At 39.2% G+C, this 20,237-nt stretch overlaps 1 protein-coding gene across 1 annotated transcript in view; it reads left to right on the forward strand.

The window, feature by feature from the left end:
• The window catches only part of EPHA10 (EPH receptor A10), a 1,455,844-nt gene that overhangs the window by 69,327 nt on the left and 1,366,280 nt on the right, over window positions 1-20,237 (forward strand). The window contains exons 2-3 of the mRNA XM_085647895.1: window positions 3,469-3,533; window positions 5,702-6,371. Of these exons, the coding sequence (XP_085504021.1) occupies window positions 3,469-3,533; window positions 5,702-6,371 (735 nt within the window). The remainder of the gene's footprint in view (window positions 1-3,468; window positions 3,534-5,701; window positions 6,372-20,237) is intronic.

The following is a 20,237-nucleotide window of genomic DNA, read 5'->3' on the forward strand; positions in this document are numbered from 1 at the left end:
CGCGGGGAGGAGGGTTAATTGAAAAAAAATAATTACTTACCTCCGCCTTTGATCCCGTATCGCATCTCCTCTCTCTGCTCCTCGCAGGAGGCAGGCAGCCTCCCTTTCCTCCCCTAAGCAATCACAACGCTGCATATTGGCTGGGACGCCGACCGCTTCTATGGGGAGGCCGTTTTCTCCATGCAGGCTGCATGCAGCCTACATGGAGAAAACGGGAGAGTGCGGATGACTGGTTTGGTCGGCCCTGGGCCCGACCAAACAGTCAGCGCCCACAACAGTAGGTGAGCCACCCCTCCCCTGCCTGAAACAGGACTGCCCACCCACCCGCCCCCAACATACCCTTCTGCTTTCTCACAGTCTGAAAGCAAAAACCTAAAATGGTATTCATTATACCATTTTATGTTTCTGTTTCTCACACTGCGAGAAAGCAGTGGGGCGACGCTCCTCCGCCCAAGTGGTTACATTAGACATCTTAGAAGATACCATCATGAAGGAATCGAGAAACATTTTTTATGAGGCCGATAATCGAAAGTCAAAAATTAAAGTGTTGAGAAGAGTAAGGTCTAAGTATTGATGAACAGGGAAGATTACAAGATGAAGTACTGTAATAATTTAAAAATAAGTACACTTAACGCCATTTCTAACTCCATGTGAAAAATGCATATGTTCTAAGGCAAAGTTGGGCCTCACCTGAAAAGACTTTGGGGGGTGTGAGCTCAGATCATTAACATAAAATAATGTTTTCTCTTATGATGTAGCCCTAGAACTTTGATCTAATCCCAGTGTATTGATGAAGATTATTTTTTTGCCTCAAAGGCAAGACCTGCACCCCTCTTCAAACTGTTATAGGTTCGCAACAGCAAAATGTATTATTTCCTATCCAAAGATCTTTCAAGAGAGCCTGCTCTTTTAAATCACATGTATTGTCTAGCACTATGTAATGTCCTGAAATAAATAAATGGGATTGCAGTGATTGAGAACCTGAAGTGAGAATGCCTTGCATATTGTGGAAGAGCGGTAGATGCAATTAGTATGCTCTTTTATCCCAACTTAGCTACTTAGAATGCTGATCATCCAGCTAAGATATGAAGATGTAGAAAAAGGTCAAACAAATTAATAGAATTTATGATAGTTCCTGTGACTTCAATATATCCTTCAAAAACGTATTCAATAATTTTGGCCTTTAACTTATACAAATAATTTATGAGTTTTGCTGACTTGATGTGCTTAAAATGAAACAATGGCTATTATATTTTTTCTGACTTCCCACGACCAACTTGTACCTGGTCCAAAGGTGTGCAAACAAGCACCTTGAAGTTCGACATAATTTTCACTTCTCTGAAATGCTGGCAACACCCCTTTGATCTGTATTTGTAAAACTTCCTATTAGGACGGCATTAGTTGGATAAGATCGTGTATTACTGCACATGTATAGGTGTATAGGTGTTTTCATTTCCTTTTTTATATTTCATAATCTTTGCTCTTATTGCTCATATTGGCGCCCCCTCTCTTTTTATAATGTCATAGGAGCTTTTTAGTATATTGTACCTGACAGTATGTGAGAGCAAATTCTATAAATATTTCTGACATGTTTATTGTATTGTTGTTTGTTGTAGCTCACTCCAGCATTGTACCGATTAATACAATCAATAAAAATGTTATTATTATTATTGAATATAAAAACCTTATCAGTGTTTCCAAACCGTTCTAACTATATCAGCTTCAACAGGCAAAGCCTGTAAAAAATTTATTTTATGGTAGTGTAAATCACAACATTTTTAGAACCCCATGAATTTCATTGGGGTGAAATTTCCCACAATTTTGTTGCACCGGACGCTGGTTTCAGAAGAAGAAACTGTGCAGTAGCAAAAATGTCTTGCATGAATGAGGAAGATGTTTTCTCGTTCAACCAGCACCCCTACCGGTATCTCACATGACGTTACAATGCATCATATGCTTTAGTGTTCGACTTATTCTCTAGCCACAGCAAAATAAGTTTTTGAAACGTTTTGCATAATTTTTTACATTTTTTGATACAACAGTTCACAATTTTGCTCAGGCAAACAGTACACACCCCACTTACAATTATTTTTGAAGATGAGATATAAGCCAAGTGAGTTAGAGAAATAGCTATGTGAATATGTAATGCAATGTTGCATTAAGCCTTGCTTTTCTTTGATTTACTTAAATTTACTTCTTAAAACCAAATATTCCAAACTGAAGTAGTACATTTGCTTCCATACGTTTTATTTTGGCCAATATGTACTGTAATCTTTCTTATTCAATTGTTCCATTAAGATTTATTTAACACAACTCATTTGTAGTTCAAATTTACCTCCTAGCAACTAAAGTAATCTTATTTGGATGCTAGTATAATATAATACATTTAAAAAGTGCTTTTATAAGTACAGTAACAGGGGTGAAGTGTTCAGTGCTCAAAGCGGCCACACAAATTTTGCACAAAAAATGAGAATATACCCCAATACGTCCGAATTTCAAATTGTTTCCCAAGTCCAAACACGTCAGACTGTGTTTCAAACCAGTCTTTGCTTCATTGTATATTTCTCTGTTGTCACCGTCACAGCTGTACTGCTCAGTTCATTACACCAACCCTCTCTCCACCTCCCCATTTGAACCATAGTTATTAATTCCTGCCTCTTCCATAGTGCTATGGGCCTTTATTGTCCTTCGGAATACCTTTCTTATTCATTAAGTGGTTGCTAGGATTAATTGGGCCCATTCACCTAACCCTAGAACTATACTGGCCTCCAATTGAAGAATCTGCCCATTATGTGCTGGTAATGACCCTGTAACTCAACACTAGGAGAGAATGTCAGCTGGCACATTTATACCAGGGACAATATTTGAATTTTAGACAGATTGTGATTTCCAGTTGAGCCTTACAGAAATATAGCAGTCCCTAGATCGTTTTGTAAAAATACATACTTCTCTTATTATGCATTTATGTGCTCCCTTGGAGTACTAAGCACTTTAACTCTGGTTTTATTCAACTTATTAAAATACATTTTAATAAAAATATCATACTTTTGCTTCTAGATATTTATACGATTATTGCTAGTAGCCACATTCAGTCTTCCGAGCTAAGCTATTAACTATATTAAATGAGTCCTAAAGGAACCATTGTTCCAAGTTACACTTAATGATCAGATTCCATAGGTATATTGGGTTGTACTTTATGTTATTTTTTTGATTGACATACACAGCATATAGTTGATGACAAACATTTTGAACTATTTTTAAATAAGTCAAGAAATTCTAAAATCAGCTGAAGGGCCAACCTGTACTATGAGAGTTACATGATGTGCAAGTCCTGATCCATGCCACACAATGCATTTTTATAGCACAATACAGTATTATTATTGCATGTAACACTAACAAGCACAATGTATACTTTAGAAGGAGTACATGCTAAGGAATCATTCTAACATGCCACTTTTCTATTTGAAGTTGTTTTGCTGGATTCAAAGGAGTCACAAGCAGAGCTGGGCTGGACCTCTCATCCATCAAATGGAGTAAGTAATACCCTTTCTGTGTATCAGTCAATTGTGTTTAAAGCAGGATAATTCATGGTAGGTGGAAGAGAATGGAATCCATGCCAGAATGAGAGGATGACCACTGACAATGCATATGAGTTGCAGCTGGATTTATGGTTAGTTGTATGCACATTTTTCTCAGGTGGATTTCTGAAAATCTGACATTGATCTGGCCCTCATACACATACTTTGGAACTCCATAGTTTAAAGTATGCTTACGGTGCATTTCTTTGTAATAGATCCAATTGTTGAAAAAGTATTTATCACCAGTATATATTTTTCAGTTATCAAGATCATTACTACTGAACTCCTTTTGCTCTTTTAACAGAACAGTGTGTCATTTTCTCAAGAAAAGTATTACACAGAGACATTTTTAATTCTACACATTGTGTATTACTTATGTAAAGTTCTTAATGACAGTGATGCAGACAGCAAATTGTGCCAGATCTCTCAGCAGTATTTTGATAAATTTAGTAGTATGGCATGTCTATGCATTACTTTATCTTGGGGTGTGCAGCTAAGGAGCTTGATCCATAACATGTGTTGAGGACATCCACATAAATATACTTTACATACACTGAACTCAAATAGGAATTAGTAACATAATGTTTGGTTCTCGAAAAAACCTGGTATAGATCCAGCTCACCTGGTTCTATAATGCATACTAGGAAAACAAAAGGTGATGGGTAAAATTGTTACAAACTTCTCAGCTACTGGCATTCTCTTGGACTGCATTTCAGTCTAATACTTTCTTTGCCTACTATGTGTCTCCCAGTGGATGGCAACAATATGCAAATTAATTTTGGTTCTGCTCCAATTGGACAACTTCACCACAGAATGTCAAGGCACACCCATTGTGAACTTGAATAGTCTGGTCCTGATTCACAGAGGTAAAATTACACTTTTGTGAAAGTTTATGTTTTTTTTGTTGGCATTCGCAAACTATGAGTTAATTGTAAATTTATGACATTGAAAGTTTGTAATTGGGGTGTAGAACTCTGCACATAAAAATGTAGGACAGTATCTTTTTATATGCAGAGTTCTCTACCCAATGTCTGCGTTTCCACAGTCGTAAACTTACAATTAACTTGTAGTTTGTAATACCAAAGAAACATAAACTTTCACAAAAAGTGTCAATTTACCTACCTGAATGAGGAACAAATAATCCCACACCTGGTTTGTGCTTGTACAGGCTTCATCAGTGATGTGCTGCTTTGATCGAACAGAACAGAACGGGTCCTCATTTGGGAATACCCATTGCACTTCTGGAGTGGCATAGTGAGCATAAAATGATGGGCTTGATTCTTGCTCCAAGCATTTGTCATTGTTCTGCATTTGTCTCCAGTGCTCTAGCTCAATGTATGCAGACATTTTGTGCTTCCGTGAATGCTTCAAATCTTTGTCACATCAACATGCACAATTTATGATGATGGGATCCTTGAGGTTTAATTCCTTCCCCACTCCATAGGATTTCTGTTGTTTCCTTTAAGCGTAACCCTTTGGCTTCACCATGCACCTCTGAGACAATAATAACTTTATTTGCAGGTATCTGGGTCCAAGTATTCTGTAGACCCATACCTTTCTGTTGTCAAATTCTAAGAATACTTCACTTGCCATTTCTTATATTAACCCCAACAAAAATGCAATATTTGATAAATCTCATCAATATGATGTCAAGATTACAAAAATCTGACTGATAGCAAAAGTCCTCTAACCCTTACCTGTGAGGCTTAATCTTTGGGTAAACTTGGATGGAAAGGTCATTCTTAGCTCTAACTGTCCTCTTCTATACATTTCTTTGAGTTTCATTTAGTGTTTGAGATGTTGATGCAGCCCAGTGCAACACTGGTTCAACTTGAAAGCAGATCTCCAATCAGAAGCAGTGTAACAAGTTTACAGAGCTACCATTTAAACCATACTTTTAAAATGTGAAAAGTCCTGCACTGCTTGCCCTTGTGTGTTCACACTACTTTTTATAAACGATGTCACTACCTGTGTCTCTTCCCTATTCAACCCATAATGCCTTGTTAGATTCACTGTATCAGAGTGTACAATGTTCTTGAAGAGGAACACAATAACTGTTTACATATGTCCTTATTTCTTATGATTTTTTTTTAACATGCTATTGTTACTTTCTTTTTATTTAGTGGGAAGAAATAAGTGGTGTAGATGAAAACTACAAGCCAATCCGCACTTACCAGGTATGCAACGTGATGGAGCCAAATCAAAACAACTGGTTGCAAACAGGCTGGATCATGAGGCGAAATGGCCAAAGGATCTTTATTGAACTAAAATTCACATTGCGGGATTGTAATAGTATTCCTGGAGTCGTTGGAACATGCAAGGAGACTTTCAATCTTTACTTCATTGAATCCGATTATGACCTGGGCAGAAACATTAAAGAGAGCAAGTACATTAAAATTGATACAATAGCTGCTGATGAGAGTTTCACACAAGGGGATTTGGGAGAGCGAAAAATGAAGCTGAACACAGAAGTGAGAGAAATTGGCCATCTGAACAAAAGAGGTTTTCATTTAGGGTTTCAGGATGTAGGGGCCTGTGTTGCCTTAGTATCTGTGCGGGTGTATTACAAAAAGTGTCTCTCTACTATTCAGAATTTGGCAGTTTTTCCAGACACCGTTGCTGAGGCAGCATTTGCAACTCTAGTGGAAGTTCGAGGGACTTGTGTTAATAATTCTGAAGTAGACATGGATAATCCTCCAAGGATGCATTGCAGCGCCGAAGGGGAATGGCTGGTACCTATTGGAAAATGTACTTGTAGTGCTGGCTTTGAAGAAAAGGATGGAAGCTGTGCAGGTAAAAAGCACTAAATGCATTATGTCTTTCTTCCAATATGATTATACTGATTCAAAATCCAATGTATCTGATGGCCATAACTTTTAACACAGTTAAAGTGTTGCTTGCATTGTTTTGGAACATTCTATGAACAAGTTAGCTTTGTTTCAGTAATTTGAAAAATATTTCTGCACAGAGATGGGCAACTCCTGTTGGAAAAATATCATAAATCCCAACCACATTAGCACATATACAATTTATTGTGCTATTTGTGTTTATGCTTATGTAGTCTCTGTGAGTATCTAAACAAGATATACTGTGCATAGGTAATAGGAGGTGGTACAAAATAACGTTGAATAGGTAAGGATTGCTTATTTATGTGAGTGGTAAGAATGGAGGTTAAAGTAAGGTGTTAGTACACTATGCGTTATTGACTCAAGTATAAATTAAGTGATCCTAATTCCATTGGTGTAGCTGATAACTAAAATTCAATGTGCTGCAATAGAAGATCTTTCAAAGGCAGGCATGACAAAGGTTGACTTTTGGTCCAGATCGAGTACATTCCAGTGGGGTGATTGTAGTAGGACAAAGACTCCTTAGACAATTAAAGAATGTGTGTGATTGTAAAGTGGTATTGTGATTTATGAGGATGGGTCATGAGTATAGAGAGTTATATTTTAAGGGGTGTATGGGATATTATAGATTGATTTGAAGACATAGACGAGAAGTTTGTTTATGTCCCAAAGGTCAATTGTGAGCCAAGTGGCCGGTGGTGGAAGGAGGAGATGTTGTATTTATGAAAGCGGATTAAAAAGATGGTGACTGATGCTAGACATTCAATAAGGCGGATCTGTTATTAATTTAACAAATGTGTGAGGTCACTATGGCATAGTTTGTTCAAAAGGACTGACATTGTACTTTTGTAGAGACAATTGTAAAGTGGAACATATCTTAGGAATGTTCAGTGGCTTGCATTGGAAAGCAGTAGTAGTTGTGGTCGTAACAGTGGAAAAATGCAATAACTCTCAAAGTGGAACTGAGAGTTTCTAGTGCAGGGCCGCGGTAATTACGTAATCAAGAAAGATTAGGAGAGGACGGAATATAGGTGCCAAGGACTAAGGTAGGAATATGGAATTGTAATGTTATTGAATTACTTCTGATTAAATATGGACATGTAAATAAGAAATAATGCTCTTCATTTTATCCAAAGAAATTGTGTCTCTATTGTTGTGTAACATGATGAATTAGACACTGGGATTGTCAAAGTACACGCTGGAAGTGCCTAAATACAACTCCATATTACTGATTGTATGTTTGTTTTGCTTTGGTTTACAAAACTGAATCATCAACATATTCATGTTTTAGTTCGTTCACATTGGTCAAATGATTTAACAACTTTAAATAACTGTCAAATATTTTGTATTTAAAAAATCAAGGAGACCCACTTCACTCTGTCATAGTCTTTTATGTGAGAATTTAGCTCACCTCTTTCCAGGATGAGATCAGGAGAGCACCCAGAATGCTGAAATCATGACAGAAATGTAATTTCTGTTGGAGTATAGGGGTGGGCTACTAGACAGTCATACAGCACATGAGAAAAGTCAAATTAGGAGATAAGCTTTAGTTAGAAACATAAAGTGGAATTAGTAAATATACTTTGGTTAAGAATATAATGTTGATTTGCATTTTAGAGGATAGTAATTAAAGCTATGAAATGCTTTAGTCTCAATCAATGATTTTACGTCATAATTCATAAACTTTAGGGTTGAACAGCAAACGGTTGATGTTCTAACAAACAATGGTCAGAGGTGTAGTTAAAAGTTAAAAGAAAGTCTTGTGAGAACTTTGGAGGCAGCCCTAGATGAACGCCTCATGTCTGATATGGGAAATATTGAGAGCTCCAAATCTATCCTATAAATACCTGATTTTATGTGGATTCGGGTACATTTAGGGGACCGAAACTGGTAAGGAACCATGTACATGACATTCAACAAAAATTGGACAGGCATGGAGAACCACAATATCCATGTGACAAGACACATAATGGCTCATATTATCATCTTTTCAACATTTATTATAATCTGTCAATTGTAATCAACATAGACGGCATGAGAGTAAACAATAAATTGCAGAACATTGTTCTCAGCTACTCATATTTAGAGAGGACCAGATATGCTTTAGGAGCAGGGAGCCTAATGGTAGCTGGAGCAGGTTTTGGGACTAGGAGGAAGAATAGGGAATCTTCCCTCTCATTACCCAGTCACTATATTAATTATGGAAGCAGCCTCTCATTTAGAAGGCACTGGAAAGATCACTATCATGTCATGTCAGCAGAGGCTTGGGCCTCTGTTCCCCTGGTGGGGACTGCCCACCAGATTTAGAAATTCTAGCCTACCTAGTGAGATCTTCACATGCCTCCAGGATCACTACTGGAATGGCAGTTGCACTTGCAATTGAGGTGCTTACTGACTGGGCATTAGGTTTGTTGAATCATCTCTGTAACTTTGCTTATTTCTCTTCTAGATACCCAGTCAGAGCTGCACTCGAGGGTTCTCCAGGCTAGAATAAAGCAGAGGGCAGAAGATCAAAGGGGCTGATTTATATAATGGTGGATGGCCCGTTGTTGCAACAGGGGGATGATGTAAATTACTCCATCCTCCTGATAGAGGAGCTGCCTGCCAAATTTATAAGTGACCACCAAGCAGGTAGTCTTATAAGGCATTGGCAGGATCCGCCATCATGGTGATTCCTGTCAAAGCATATTGCTGTTTAGCGCAACCGGGTACCAAACAGGTGTATTTTTTATTTTGAAAAAGAAAATTCAGAAACGGAATCAATAATGCTCACCTCGCCATAGGAGTCATCTCCCATGGAAGGGGAGCATTATTTACATTTTACTGTCCCTCACCCCCGTGTTTGCCTGACGGTGACAGACAGTAAACACAATGGCTACATTTCCACCAACCTAAATTGGGTGGGTGGACATGCAGCCATTTCTCTGAAGACCCTTACTTCCATTGGACTGTCAGAGAGGTTTGGTCAAGGTGGTGACAAATCTATGGTCCTCCCGCAATCAAAATGGATGTCTGGAAGTGTGATTGTTGTGTGTATATATATTTATACCAACTTCAACCAGACAGATACGGAGCACTCACAGGGTAAAATATTTATTAAAAAGCAATTCTTCCAGACGCGTTTCGGCGTGATGCCTTTATTAATGTTAGAAATACTGTTACATGGTGCCAGTTCTCTGAGTGGTGTAAGTCCTATACACTTTGTTCTTATTAGTGGATACAAGGCAGGGGAGGGCTGCAGTGCTTTTACTGATCTTTCACAGCTGTGCGTCGTTCGGCAATGTTACAGTCTCTGCAATTGTATTTGTCACATATAGGGCCAAATGCCAGATAAAACATAATTCCCGATGGGCTGATTCAGATACTTTTAACATTACTGTGAATGCATTGTTGATCCTCTTAATATCAGCATTCCTCTTTGGCCCCTCAATAAGGACAGTCAATTCATCATGCACCATGTAAACCATCGCCAGCTGTTGGATAAAAAGCACACACTGTCCCGTGCGGATACAAGTATGAAGGAGAAGCATGAAGTATTTACTTGACCCAAAAAATACTAATATCACAGTGTAAGCTATTTACACAGTCTGGTAAATACCTCAGTTTCCATGTTCAGACTTGGAAATGTGGCTTGCAAATAGAGAATTCAAAGCCACCAGCAGTTAATTGCACATGGCTGACTAATTACTGCTGCAGCCCTATTATGTTGTACCAGTTTTGGTCTGTCAAAACTGACCATGGGAAAATTACAGGGACGTGGAGTTCACCACCTAATTACTGTGCATGGCAAACTCTGCATTACAAAGAGATCTGATTCAGACAGAAACAGTGGTTTGAGCTCGGATTCTTCGGTCCACTTGTGTTTGGGATCAAAGTGTTGTAAAACAAGTAATCTGATGAGCGCAGCTCATTTTAGCTTAGTTGGATGGTGTTTTAAGCATAGGTATTAAAAAGGAGGTACTCTTAATCGTGATCAAATAGGTTATTTTGGATTTCATGTTTATTGAGACATTCAACATAGAATACAATAAAATGTATATTTTGCTCTTAGAAATTAATAGTTAAATCAATATGCTAGATGAAATTGATTCATCAGATAAAGTGCAATACACTCTAGCCAAATATCAAGGTAAGCATAATTGAAGCCAAATAGTCAGACATCAAGCTAATTTTAATTAGAGCCACGCAGAAAAAAACATTTTGGGTATGATGTAATAATCTTAGAGCAAGTCACCCAGTTTGAGCTAATACATTTTGAAACTGAAAAAACACGAGCTATAAGTAGAGTAGCACAGCTAATTTGCTCAAAATTAAACAACCTAAAGAGGAATGCTACCAGCATTTTTGGGAAATTCTCTATATTAGATAAAGCAATAAAAATGGTGATAACACAGTAAGCTTCAATGCAGCATCATTACACAAGTAGATACCTGATGAGGTCAATTTGCTATTCTCCCTCTGTAGTAGGTCTTCAAGTGGGAGAACTTCTAGCCTGAGTAATGTTTACAGGGAAAATATGCAAGGAGGTTACATAGATACAAAATATGCTTCACTGCCCCTAGAAGAGTAGTTAGAATAAAAGCTACTGTTGCCACATGTTGTAGTGATTGATCCCACTTCTTGCTATTTACCTACAACCTCTGGAATTATGCAGAATTGGAGGAACAAATTATACAGTAGCCTTCACGAAATTATGCAGCAAAAAGGCAACTTATGTTAAATAAGTTGTACATTCTGTGGCAGTATTATTTCATGGTTTTGTTATTTTAACATACATCGATGCTGTCTAGGTAAAGGTTTACCATATTAGTACCAATTTAACACCTCATACAGCAAACAAAAGGTGGCCATATTGCTTTTTGCAAATAGCCTGTCACTATGTGGCCTCATTTGCAGAATATTTCTAGTAACTATTTATCTGGTTCAGCTACAAACAGATTTTATATGTTGAGATCTGCAAAGTATTCAGCAGCTTGTTGATCCTATGACACATGTGGATAATCCATAATTAGTGTATTGTATTGTATTGGCATTTACATAGTGCAGTCCTTAACTCTTACTAAGGAACATACCATGGAAACAGAATTATATATTTTCAGTGGACCTGTCTATACTCAGTTGTGGTATTTTCTGTGTGAAATTGAGGACATACAATCTAGAAATCACAAGCAGAGAAAGCCATTACTTTGGTAGATTAAGATTGAACAATATATGTACTTATATCAAGAGATGGACAAAACTTGCTGTCTGGTTAAAAATTCCATAAGGGTAGCCTTGTAAATTGCGCAGTCTGGATTGGATTAGAGGGGGATTTAATAGAGCAACTGCATCAATTGTACACAATAGACAATACTATAGATGCTGATGTCTTCATTGAAAAGCAACGTTGAGGTTGCAGTGGATAAAGAAAAGAAAGACTTTAGAAATGCAGTTTCTTACTTGGTCAAGGAACTTAAATGTCTTTGGCCACACAATTCATCACCATATAGGGAACTACTGAGGCATTTCACTTTATATCCCATCAGAACTACAGTAATTGCACATTCACAAGATTTTTACTACATTATTTCAGGACCACTATTCAAGAAGCTAGTGAATGCCTGCATTTGATATATGGCCAGTTCCCAGAAGCTATTAAAGCAAATTGTCTAATAGCAGACATTTGTTGTCTAAGATATTAGTGCACTCTTCAGTGTCATATTTTCATAATTTTCTGTTTCGTGCCAACCAAAAGCATTTTACTTTGTAGTATATTTGGAAGTGCTTTGATTCTAGAAAAAAAACTGAAAAGAACCCAACCTAGGGCAATGATAAACCATTCTATGAACAAGCACAGAGAATGGAATGACCATCAGACAGCAATAGAAGGACAGAAACAGATCCCAACATAAGTACTTCTTGAATGACAATGATTTAAAATGAAAAATGTTTTCAAATGGAAAATGTATGCACAGTCCTACTACACACCCTGTGGAATTCCAAACCTTTCTATCAAACTTCCATCTCAACCACATTGGATACAAACTGTGAAATTTGTGTGTAGAGGGTAGGCCAGTTCTGGCAGACAGTAAACCCAAGATCTTTTATGGGGTGTTACTTTCTTTTACTGTGGACCTTGACAAATGTGCTCTTCGGTCCTATGTAATCTAGATAGGTGGCCTCTTCTATTAGGTGGACATATTTCATTAATATTGCATTAAGACAAAAATTTTGATTAATGGTACTTAAACAATTTTGTAAAACTGCGTTGGTTTTAGGCATCTGCCGGTCCTGGAATCTGCTTAGCACTAGTTTTCTGAAAATATTTTCCGGGGAGTACGAGAAAGATATGGAACAGTAAACTTTAGGGGCAAACATAGCACCTTCTTTAAATATAAGCTAATCTTGGTATGTCATTCCGGATCCTCAAACTGACCCTGGAACAAAAATCATATTATCAACCCTGAGAATAAATTGTGACCATACCACAGTTTCACTCTAGAAAAGATCTGGTGAGCTCTTATTTGGGCCTACTGTTTTACTATTTTTAACAGAGAACGTATTGAGTTAATTTTTAGAAAGAAAAATAATCAATTTTCCTTAGTCCTTTTAGATCAGGAGGCACACTTATCTTTGAATCAGTAAATTATTAAAAAGTGCTTGAAAATGAAAAAGCCACTTCTACCTTGATATGATTTCACGTGTGTTGGAGCCTACAGTTTTACTCTCCCAGACCACAAGGTACCAACACCATGTGTGCTGTGCTGTAACTTGATGCTAAATTGACTTACTCCCAGTTTTTTTGTTAAGGGCATTTTTTCCTGAGAATAAGTATCCTGTAAACAGACCATGTTAGTTTGATGCCCATGGCACCTACTGATCCTACTTTAGATGAAGGCCAGAATTTGTATTGTCATTTGTCATACCAGTGACTCCACCCTACACGGCCACTAAATCCAGAGGTCTGATACACATAGGTTTAGTACAACACATCTTTGTCCTATGCCTGACATATTCATTTGTAGCAATAATGAGGTTAGCTCATGGTCAAGATTCTCAGTCACAATAAGGATCTCTAGAATTTCCAAAAGAGATGCAAATAGTACAAGTTAAATCGATGGAACACCTTCTGATGGGATGGACCTATAGTTTGATCTGCTTGTGTGAGCTAACATCAGTCACTAACTTTCTTTTTTCTGAGAGGTCATCTATATTCAACCATTGAACAATAAAGCTGTGATCACTTTCCACCATTAGGAAGACCTCAAAGCCTCTAATAGAATTCCTTGCTTGATACTGATCAGAGGGTAGCCTATCAAACTTTCACTAGTAAAAGTCTTGCTGGTGGTCAGAGGCCAACTACCCTTTTGCATTTATCATATAGCTTGCATTTAAAAGAGTGAAAATTTTATCTGCTGCTTGTAGGTAGCAGATGTTGTTACAACCTCATAGCACTTTTATAAAAGTCTCAAAATTCAGAATGTCCAGATGACAGTTAAAATCATCAAATTCATAACAGGGGGCAGCGCACTCCTGCTTGTACAGATGATAACTGAAATTAAATCTCTAATGACTTAGGTGCTGCAGTGATATGCTCGCTGTCAATCGGGCATAAACTCAATGAGGGAAACAAACTGACCATGAGGTAGTTGTCACTGCACACAGTGCTGGGGGTAGCTAAGACCCTAGTTTGTTAGTCACCTTGGCTGGTGTAAAATGATCAAACAAATCAGTTGAGTTGAAAAGACATATATTAATTCATATATGCAAAGTATAAGTACACATATACTTGTGGGTCATTTCATAAACACAAACTCATAATTTGTGCTGTATACATAAGCAAGTACAATTGGATCAGTAAACAAACGCATTACATTTTGATTCATTAAATTGAATACATGAGAGAGTGAAGATGAGCCCAATGCATTTCGGGACAGGCACGTCCCTTCGTCAGGGGCAGTCTAAAAGCAAGGATAATGGTAAACATTACTGAGCTGAAACATTTTTGATACTCGGAGAAAACCATAAATTTGTGAATAAATAAACTGTTGGTCTCACTCTATTGGTAATTACCGCATGCCACTATATATGGGAGTATAACGATGAAATTTGGAAAAGAACAAATCGTAGAAACAACGTCACCAGGAAAAAGGGAATACACCGTGGTGGTGGGAGTTAATTAATATCTTGCAAAAAATGTGGGGAAAAGGAAGGTACGGGGGTAAATCATAACGAGGTGAACTCACCTCATGTAATGAACAATAAAGGATCTCAAATGAGAGTAGGAAACAAACCAGCCGATACGCTGTTACGAGAAAACACAACGGGCGGGGAGTGAATGACAAAGGTAATGGTCCAAAGTGTAAACGAACTCAAAGAGGTATTATAACCTCACTTACCCGCAACTGTAGTAGTGAAGGGCACGAAAATATTAAACTAAAAAAACAAGAGGTACATGGTTGAAAGATGGGGGGATAATGGGGGGATAACACATAAACAAAGAGCGGAGCTACATAAATAATAGGAGGAAACAAGCCTGACAACTTACATGGTTTTTCGAAAAGCAGTTGGAACGCGAAACGAGGTGACAGTTGACGACCGGTATCTAGGCCGGTACTGAGAAGATCAGCAAGTCCCGTTTAATACAGCTAGAAACGGAAGTAAGGATGCAAAGCGTGATGTCCGGGTAAGCCTGAAAATGGAAACAGGACTAGCGAATGTCGCCATGTTGGAGAGATGAAAAAACTCAATAATGAGGAATAAAGAGATTTTGGTACTGTGTTACATAGCTAAACACTGGGATATATGCTGCTGGCAAACATGAAAGGCATTGTGGAGAAGAACACAAGAACACAAGCGCTCAAGATAGCAGGTCAGGCAATTGAGCATTATTTCATAATGTATATAAAAATTAAATCCCAGGCCACCTTTAAGTTATGTGATTTTGCCTTAAAAATTAATTTGGCATAATAATTACTATTTCTAGGTCATGAAAGAACTCCTCTGAAACTTGTTTCCATATATAATGCATAGATGTCTACAATCCAGCTATAACAGCCTGTCTCTAATTTCCTTACAACAGTCGAATTGTGATACATCTAGACACCTGCATAGCAAAATGACATAGTTGCTGAACTCTAAAGAGTTATTATTGTTGCGATATGACATCATAAGGTGAAATGCAGGTCACAGAACATAATTACAGCTGCAGTTTAAAAGGCACAAATGAGACATGGCTATTTGTTTTTCCATTTTTCTGGTCTGTTTGTCTAAGATGAACAGTGATCTTTAGAAAGGAGATATTTATCTAAGCGTGTTTTCTTTCCATCTTTTGGTCAGTAATGGAAAGACAGAAGATAGGGTTAAAATGACCTTTGCTTAATATAGGCAGGCGATCTCGTAGTATGAGCTCAATCATTAGCTATAAGCTAATTTGTAAAACTCTAAGAATGAATTCTTACCTAACCAGGCTTATTAATCTGCAGCACAGATTGTATCTGACAAGGTTGATTAAATATGGTTCATTAACTAGTTGCCTTCCCTTTGGCTGGTTCCTGGGTTGCCCTTCCTTCTTCTTGCCATTGTGATGCCACCACCTCCCTAGGTGCCGATTCCGATCCTGGAAAAAATTTCCCCATACGAATCGTATCCGGGATTTTTACCGTACGAATCGTACAAGTAGCGTACAAACTGCCAAGTACGATTCGTATGGGAAAAAGTCCATACGAATCGCATTGGGAAAATATCCCCACACGTCCTCGGGTCGGAAAATGTGTCCGACACATCCTCGGACGATTTACCCTACGAATCGGAAAAATGAAGTCCAACCACGCAAGTACGATCCGTCCCGTCCTTCCAATTTTACAACCGTATGGAAAATACACCGTACGGACCGAACTGCAATAGCAACCATGGAGACATGTGCCCGCATACGCGCCAAACCCCCCCCAGACCCCGCGGATGTACGTGCCGTACCCCCACCCGTGTATGTACACCCGTGTATGTACGAGTCGAACCCCCACCCATGTATGTACACCCGTGTATGTACGAGTCGAACCCCCACCTGTGTATGTACACCCGTGTATGTACGAGTCAAACCCCCACCTGTGTATGTACACCCGTGTATGTACGAGTCGTACCCCCACCCGTGTATGTACGAGTCGAACCCCCACCCGTGTATGTACACCCGTGTATGTACGAGTCGAACCCCCACCTGTGTATGTACACCCGTGTATGTACGAGTCATACCCCCACCCGTGTATGTACGAGTCGAACCCCCACCTGTGTATGTACACCCGTGTATGTACGAGTCGAACCCCCACCCGTGTATGTACACCCGTGTATGTATGAGTCGAACCCCCACCCGTGTATGTATACCCGTGTATGTACGAGTCGTACCCCCACCCGTGTATGTACGGTGCATACCCCCAGCGACTCGTACATACACGGGTGTACATACACGGGTGGGGGTTTGACTCGTACATACACGGGTGGGGGTTCGACTCGTACATACACGGGTGGGGGTTCGACTCGTACATACACGGGTGTACATACACGGGTGGCGGTTCGACTCGTACATACACGGGTGTACATACACAGGTGGGGGTTCGACTCGTACATACACGGGTGGGGGTTCGACTCGTACATACATGGGTGTACATACACAGGTGGGGGTTCGACTCCTACATACATGGGCGGGGGTTCGACTCGTACATAGACGGGTGTACATACACGGGTGGGGGTACGGCACGTACATCCGCAGGGTCTGGGGGGGTTCGGCGTGTACCGGGCCCCCAATTCCGCTCGCATCGTGCCGTACTTCGCTTTTCCGGCACTTTTTGGGTGCCGTAAAAATATTGCCGTCCGGACTGGTGTCGGTTCGAATCGTACTTCCTTGTTCGTGAAACGGAGCCTGACTGCGTCCCGACGTCACGTCGGCGCTTTTCTGGATCACATTTGTATGTATATTTTCGTCGGTCGGTGTTTTTTACGATTCGTACGGAAATGGTGTTTCCGTGCGAATCGTACTTCCATGTTTGTAATGTTTTTTTACCGGGTACGAGTCGGACGGAGAAAACCCTCTGACCGACGGTTAGTACCCGGTTTTTCCAGGATCGGAATCGGCACCATAGTGTGGACTTATGATATTTTCGTTCAACTCTTTTACACAAGCACTTTACATCATGCAAACAAGACCTGGGATAACCTACAATCTTTAGCTACACCATAGATTTGTTTTTCTGTACTATAGCTATATTTTCGCTGCTATAAAGTTAAGGAAACATTATGCATCTTAAATTATAAATTGTGGTGTTTCTTTTTGCTGCGTTTTTAAGATTTTTAAATGATTGCATGTTTTTATTTCTGCTATGAATGTGAAGATTTAATTTATTTTCCGTGCTTTTATGCCCATTAATGTGGCCGAATAAAGATTAGTAATGATGATGACCTACATGCACATTTCATGCATAATACAATTACTAAAGATTTGCTGGATCATTTAGTCCCTGCAGGTGCCTACCATCTTACTAGTCAGAGGAGGCTATAGACTCCGTTGATCTGGCAGAGAACCCCGACTGTATTGAGGGCTGTGTGGCAGTTGTTCCGATGGCTGAAGATTTTGTTGAGAAGGCACCATGGGGTATATTTACAAGGAAATGGTGGCACGCGGCGTTCCTTGTCTTAACGCGGCACTCCGCCACTTCGGGAACACAGGTCTGCACCGTATGTACAAGAATATGGTGCAGCCTTGTGTTTCCCTCTGCACTGGTGTTAATTTAGCTGCCTAGCACCAACGCAGGCTCTCTTGTACCATAGTGCAAGGGTGCCTGAGTTGAAGGAACTGATTGTTTTTGTGCAGGAAGGTGTCTCTTCCTGCACATAAACATCTGAAATGGCGTTTCAAAACTTCTATGTGTGCTGCTTAATGCAGCACACATAAAATTGGCAAAACATCATTTTTTTTAATGATTGTTTATGTGCAGGAAGGGCTACCTTCCTGCACATAAACAATAAATGGTGTTTCGCTGTTTCTATGTGTGCTGCACAACGCAGCACATATGGAAACGTCAAAAATGAGGAGAAATCAAACACTTATCGTTGTGCCAGGGTAAGACCAGGTTTTCCCTGGTCTGAATTTTGGCGCTGCCCCATATTTACTTTCCCACTTCAACAAAATCAATGAGTTTTGCTGTGGAACGCCCACTGCAACACCCATTGCCCATCCCTTTCACTATAAGTGTTGCGTGAAAAGGGGCCTTATTCACAAGGCGGCGTTAAGCCACTTTAAGTGGCTTAACACCCCCTTGTGATTAAGGAGAAGCCCCTATTGCTACCACAACGTCCAGAAATGTCACAGTGAGATTTAATTTCAGCACAGTATGTATTTTTAATCTTATAATCATTGGCACAAACTTTAGATGTACCAGTAACAAGGAAACTATATACATCCCTTGTTTCATTAAAAAATAATACTTTAGCATATTTGTCCCATTTATCCAAAAGAATGAATAGGAACGCAATTTTCCAAAAACACAGAAATCTTAGAAATGTATTGCATCCAATATTTAATTTGAGCTAGTAGTTGCAGGAGGGGTCCACTGAACCTCTGTTTGGGGGACCTATTGTTGTATCAATATACCTTGACCCAGAAAAAGAGAGAGTAAAGCAGCAAAGGGATAAATAAGGAAGAATAGAAAGATGGAAAAAGTGTGACAAGAGAAGGCGGGATGAAAATTAGCCTGCAACAGTGAGACAAAGGTGCACAGAGGGTAAGGTGATGGGTGAAAGAGCCATAGAAAGGACTCAACAGATCTTGATCAGGAAACATTGATTCAAAAGAAAATGTATTGAACTGAAATGTATCTATGCAATTCATGATTAACAAACGCGTACAGCTCTAGGCTATACCTTTTGATTGTTGAGAGCATCTAATTCACTGGCAGTACACGCTGACTCTAACTTTATCTAAACTTTCACTTATGAAGCAACAGTAAAAGCCAAGGAATTGTCAATTATAGAGTGGCTAGGGAGACAAGCCACACTAATATACAACCTATAAAATAGGTACTTGGAACATTTTATCATTTTTATCAATGCATCAGGTATCAGATGAAAGGTGCAGCCAGTAGGAAGAAGAATTGTTTCAAATGAAAGGGATTTTAGCAGTGTTGACTTGTATGGTCAGATATATGTCAGAATAACCACGCCCTGTGTAAATGATTTATATTTACATCCATTATATGTAAATGTAACCTATATGGATAGCCTGGAAATCTGGCCTTCCTAGGCCTTCACTGAGCACCTACATTTGGCCAGCGCCTTTTAATCCCTCCAGTTCCAGAAATTGTTCTGTGCCCGCTCATTGGAGTGCGACCATCATTATGAAGACTACTGTTCCTGGGTGATAGTGATGGAGCCATACATCGAAATGCTGGTTCCCCTCCCATCTATACCTGCAAAGCACATCTAGTGTGGTGACATGCTCTGAATTTATGGGACAACTCTGTGAATATTTAAACCAAATTATGCATGGGTGAGTGCACACTGCGATTGTCTCTTTCGTAATGGATTGAAGATTCATCCATAAATTACACATGGCCCGGTTTCATTGCATGCAGCATACAAAAAAGCATCTAAAACGTGTAACCTGAGCCTCAAGGGTGGCAATTCTGATCAGGTATTTAGGACGCCTGTGGGTTTTAATCACAGACTGCTGGGTTGTGTTGAATTGTTTTTTTGAGGCAGGATAAATGGTTGGATTAAACAGTTTAGTCACTGAAGGCACAAGCGCTGCCAGGCATTTATGCATCGAATAGGTTTAAATGCAATATTT

Source organism: Triturus cristatus, chromosome 3_2 (genome assembly GCF_964204655.1).
Source record: "Triturus cristatus chromosome 3_2, aTriCri1.1, whole genome shotgun sequence".
Classification (NCBI taxonomy): Eukaryota; Metazoa; Chordata; class Amphibia; order Caudata; family Salamandridae; genus Triturus; species Triturus cristatus.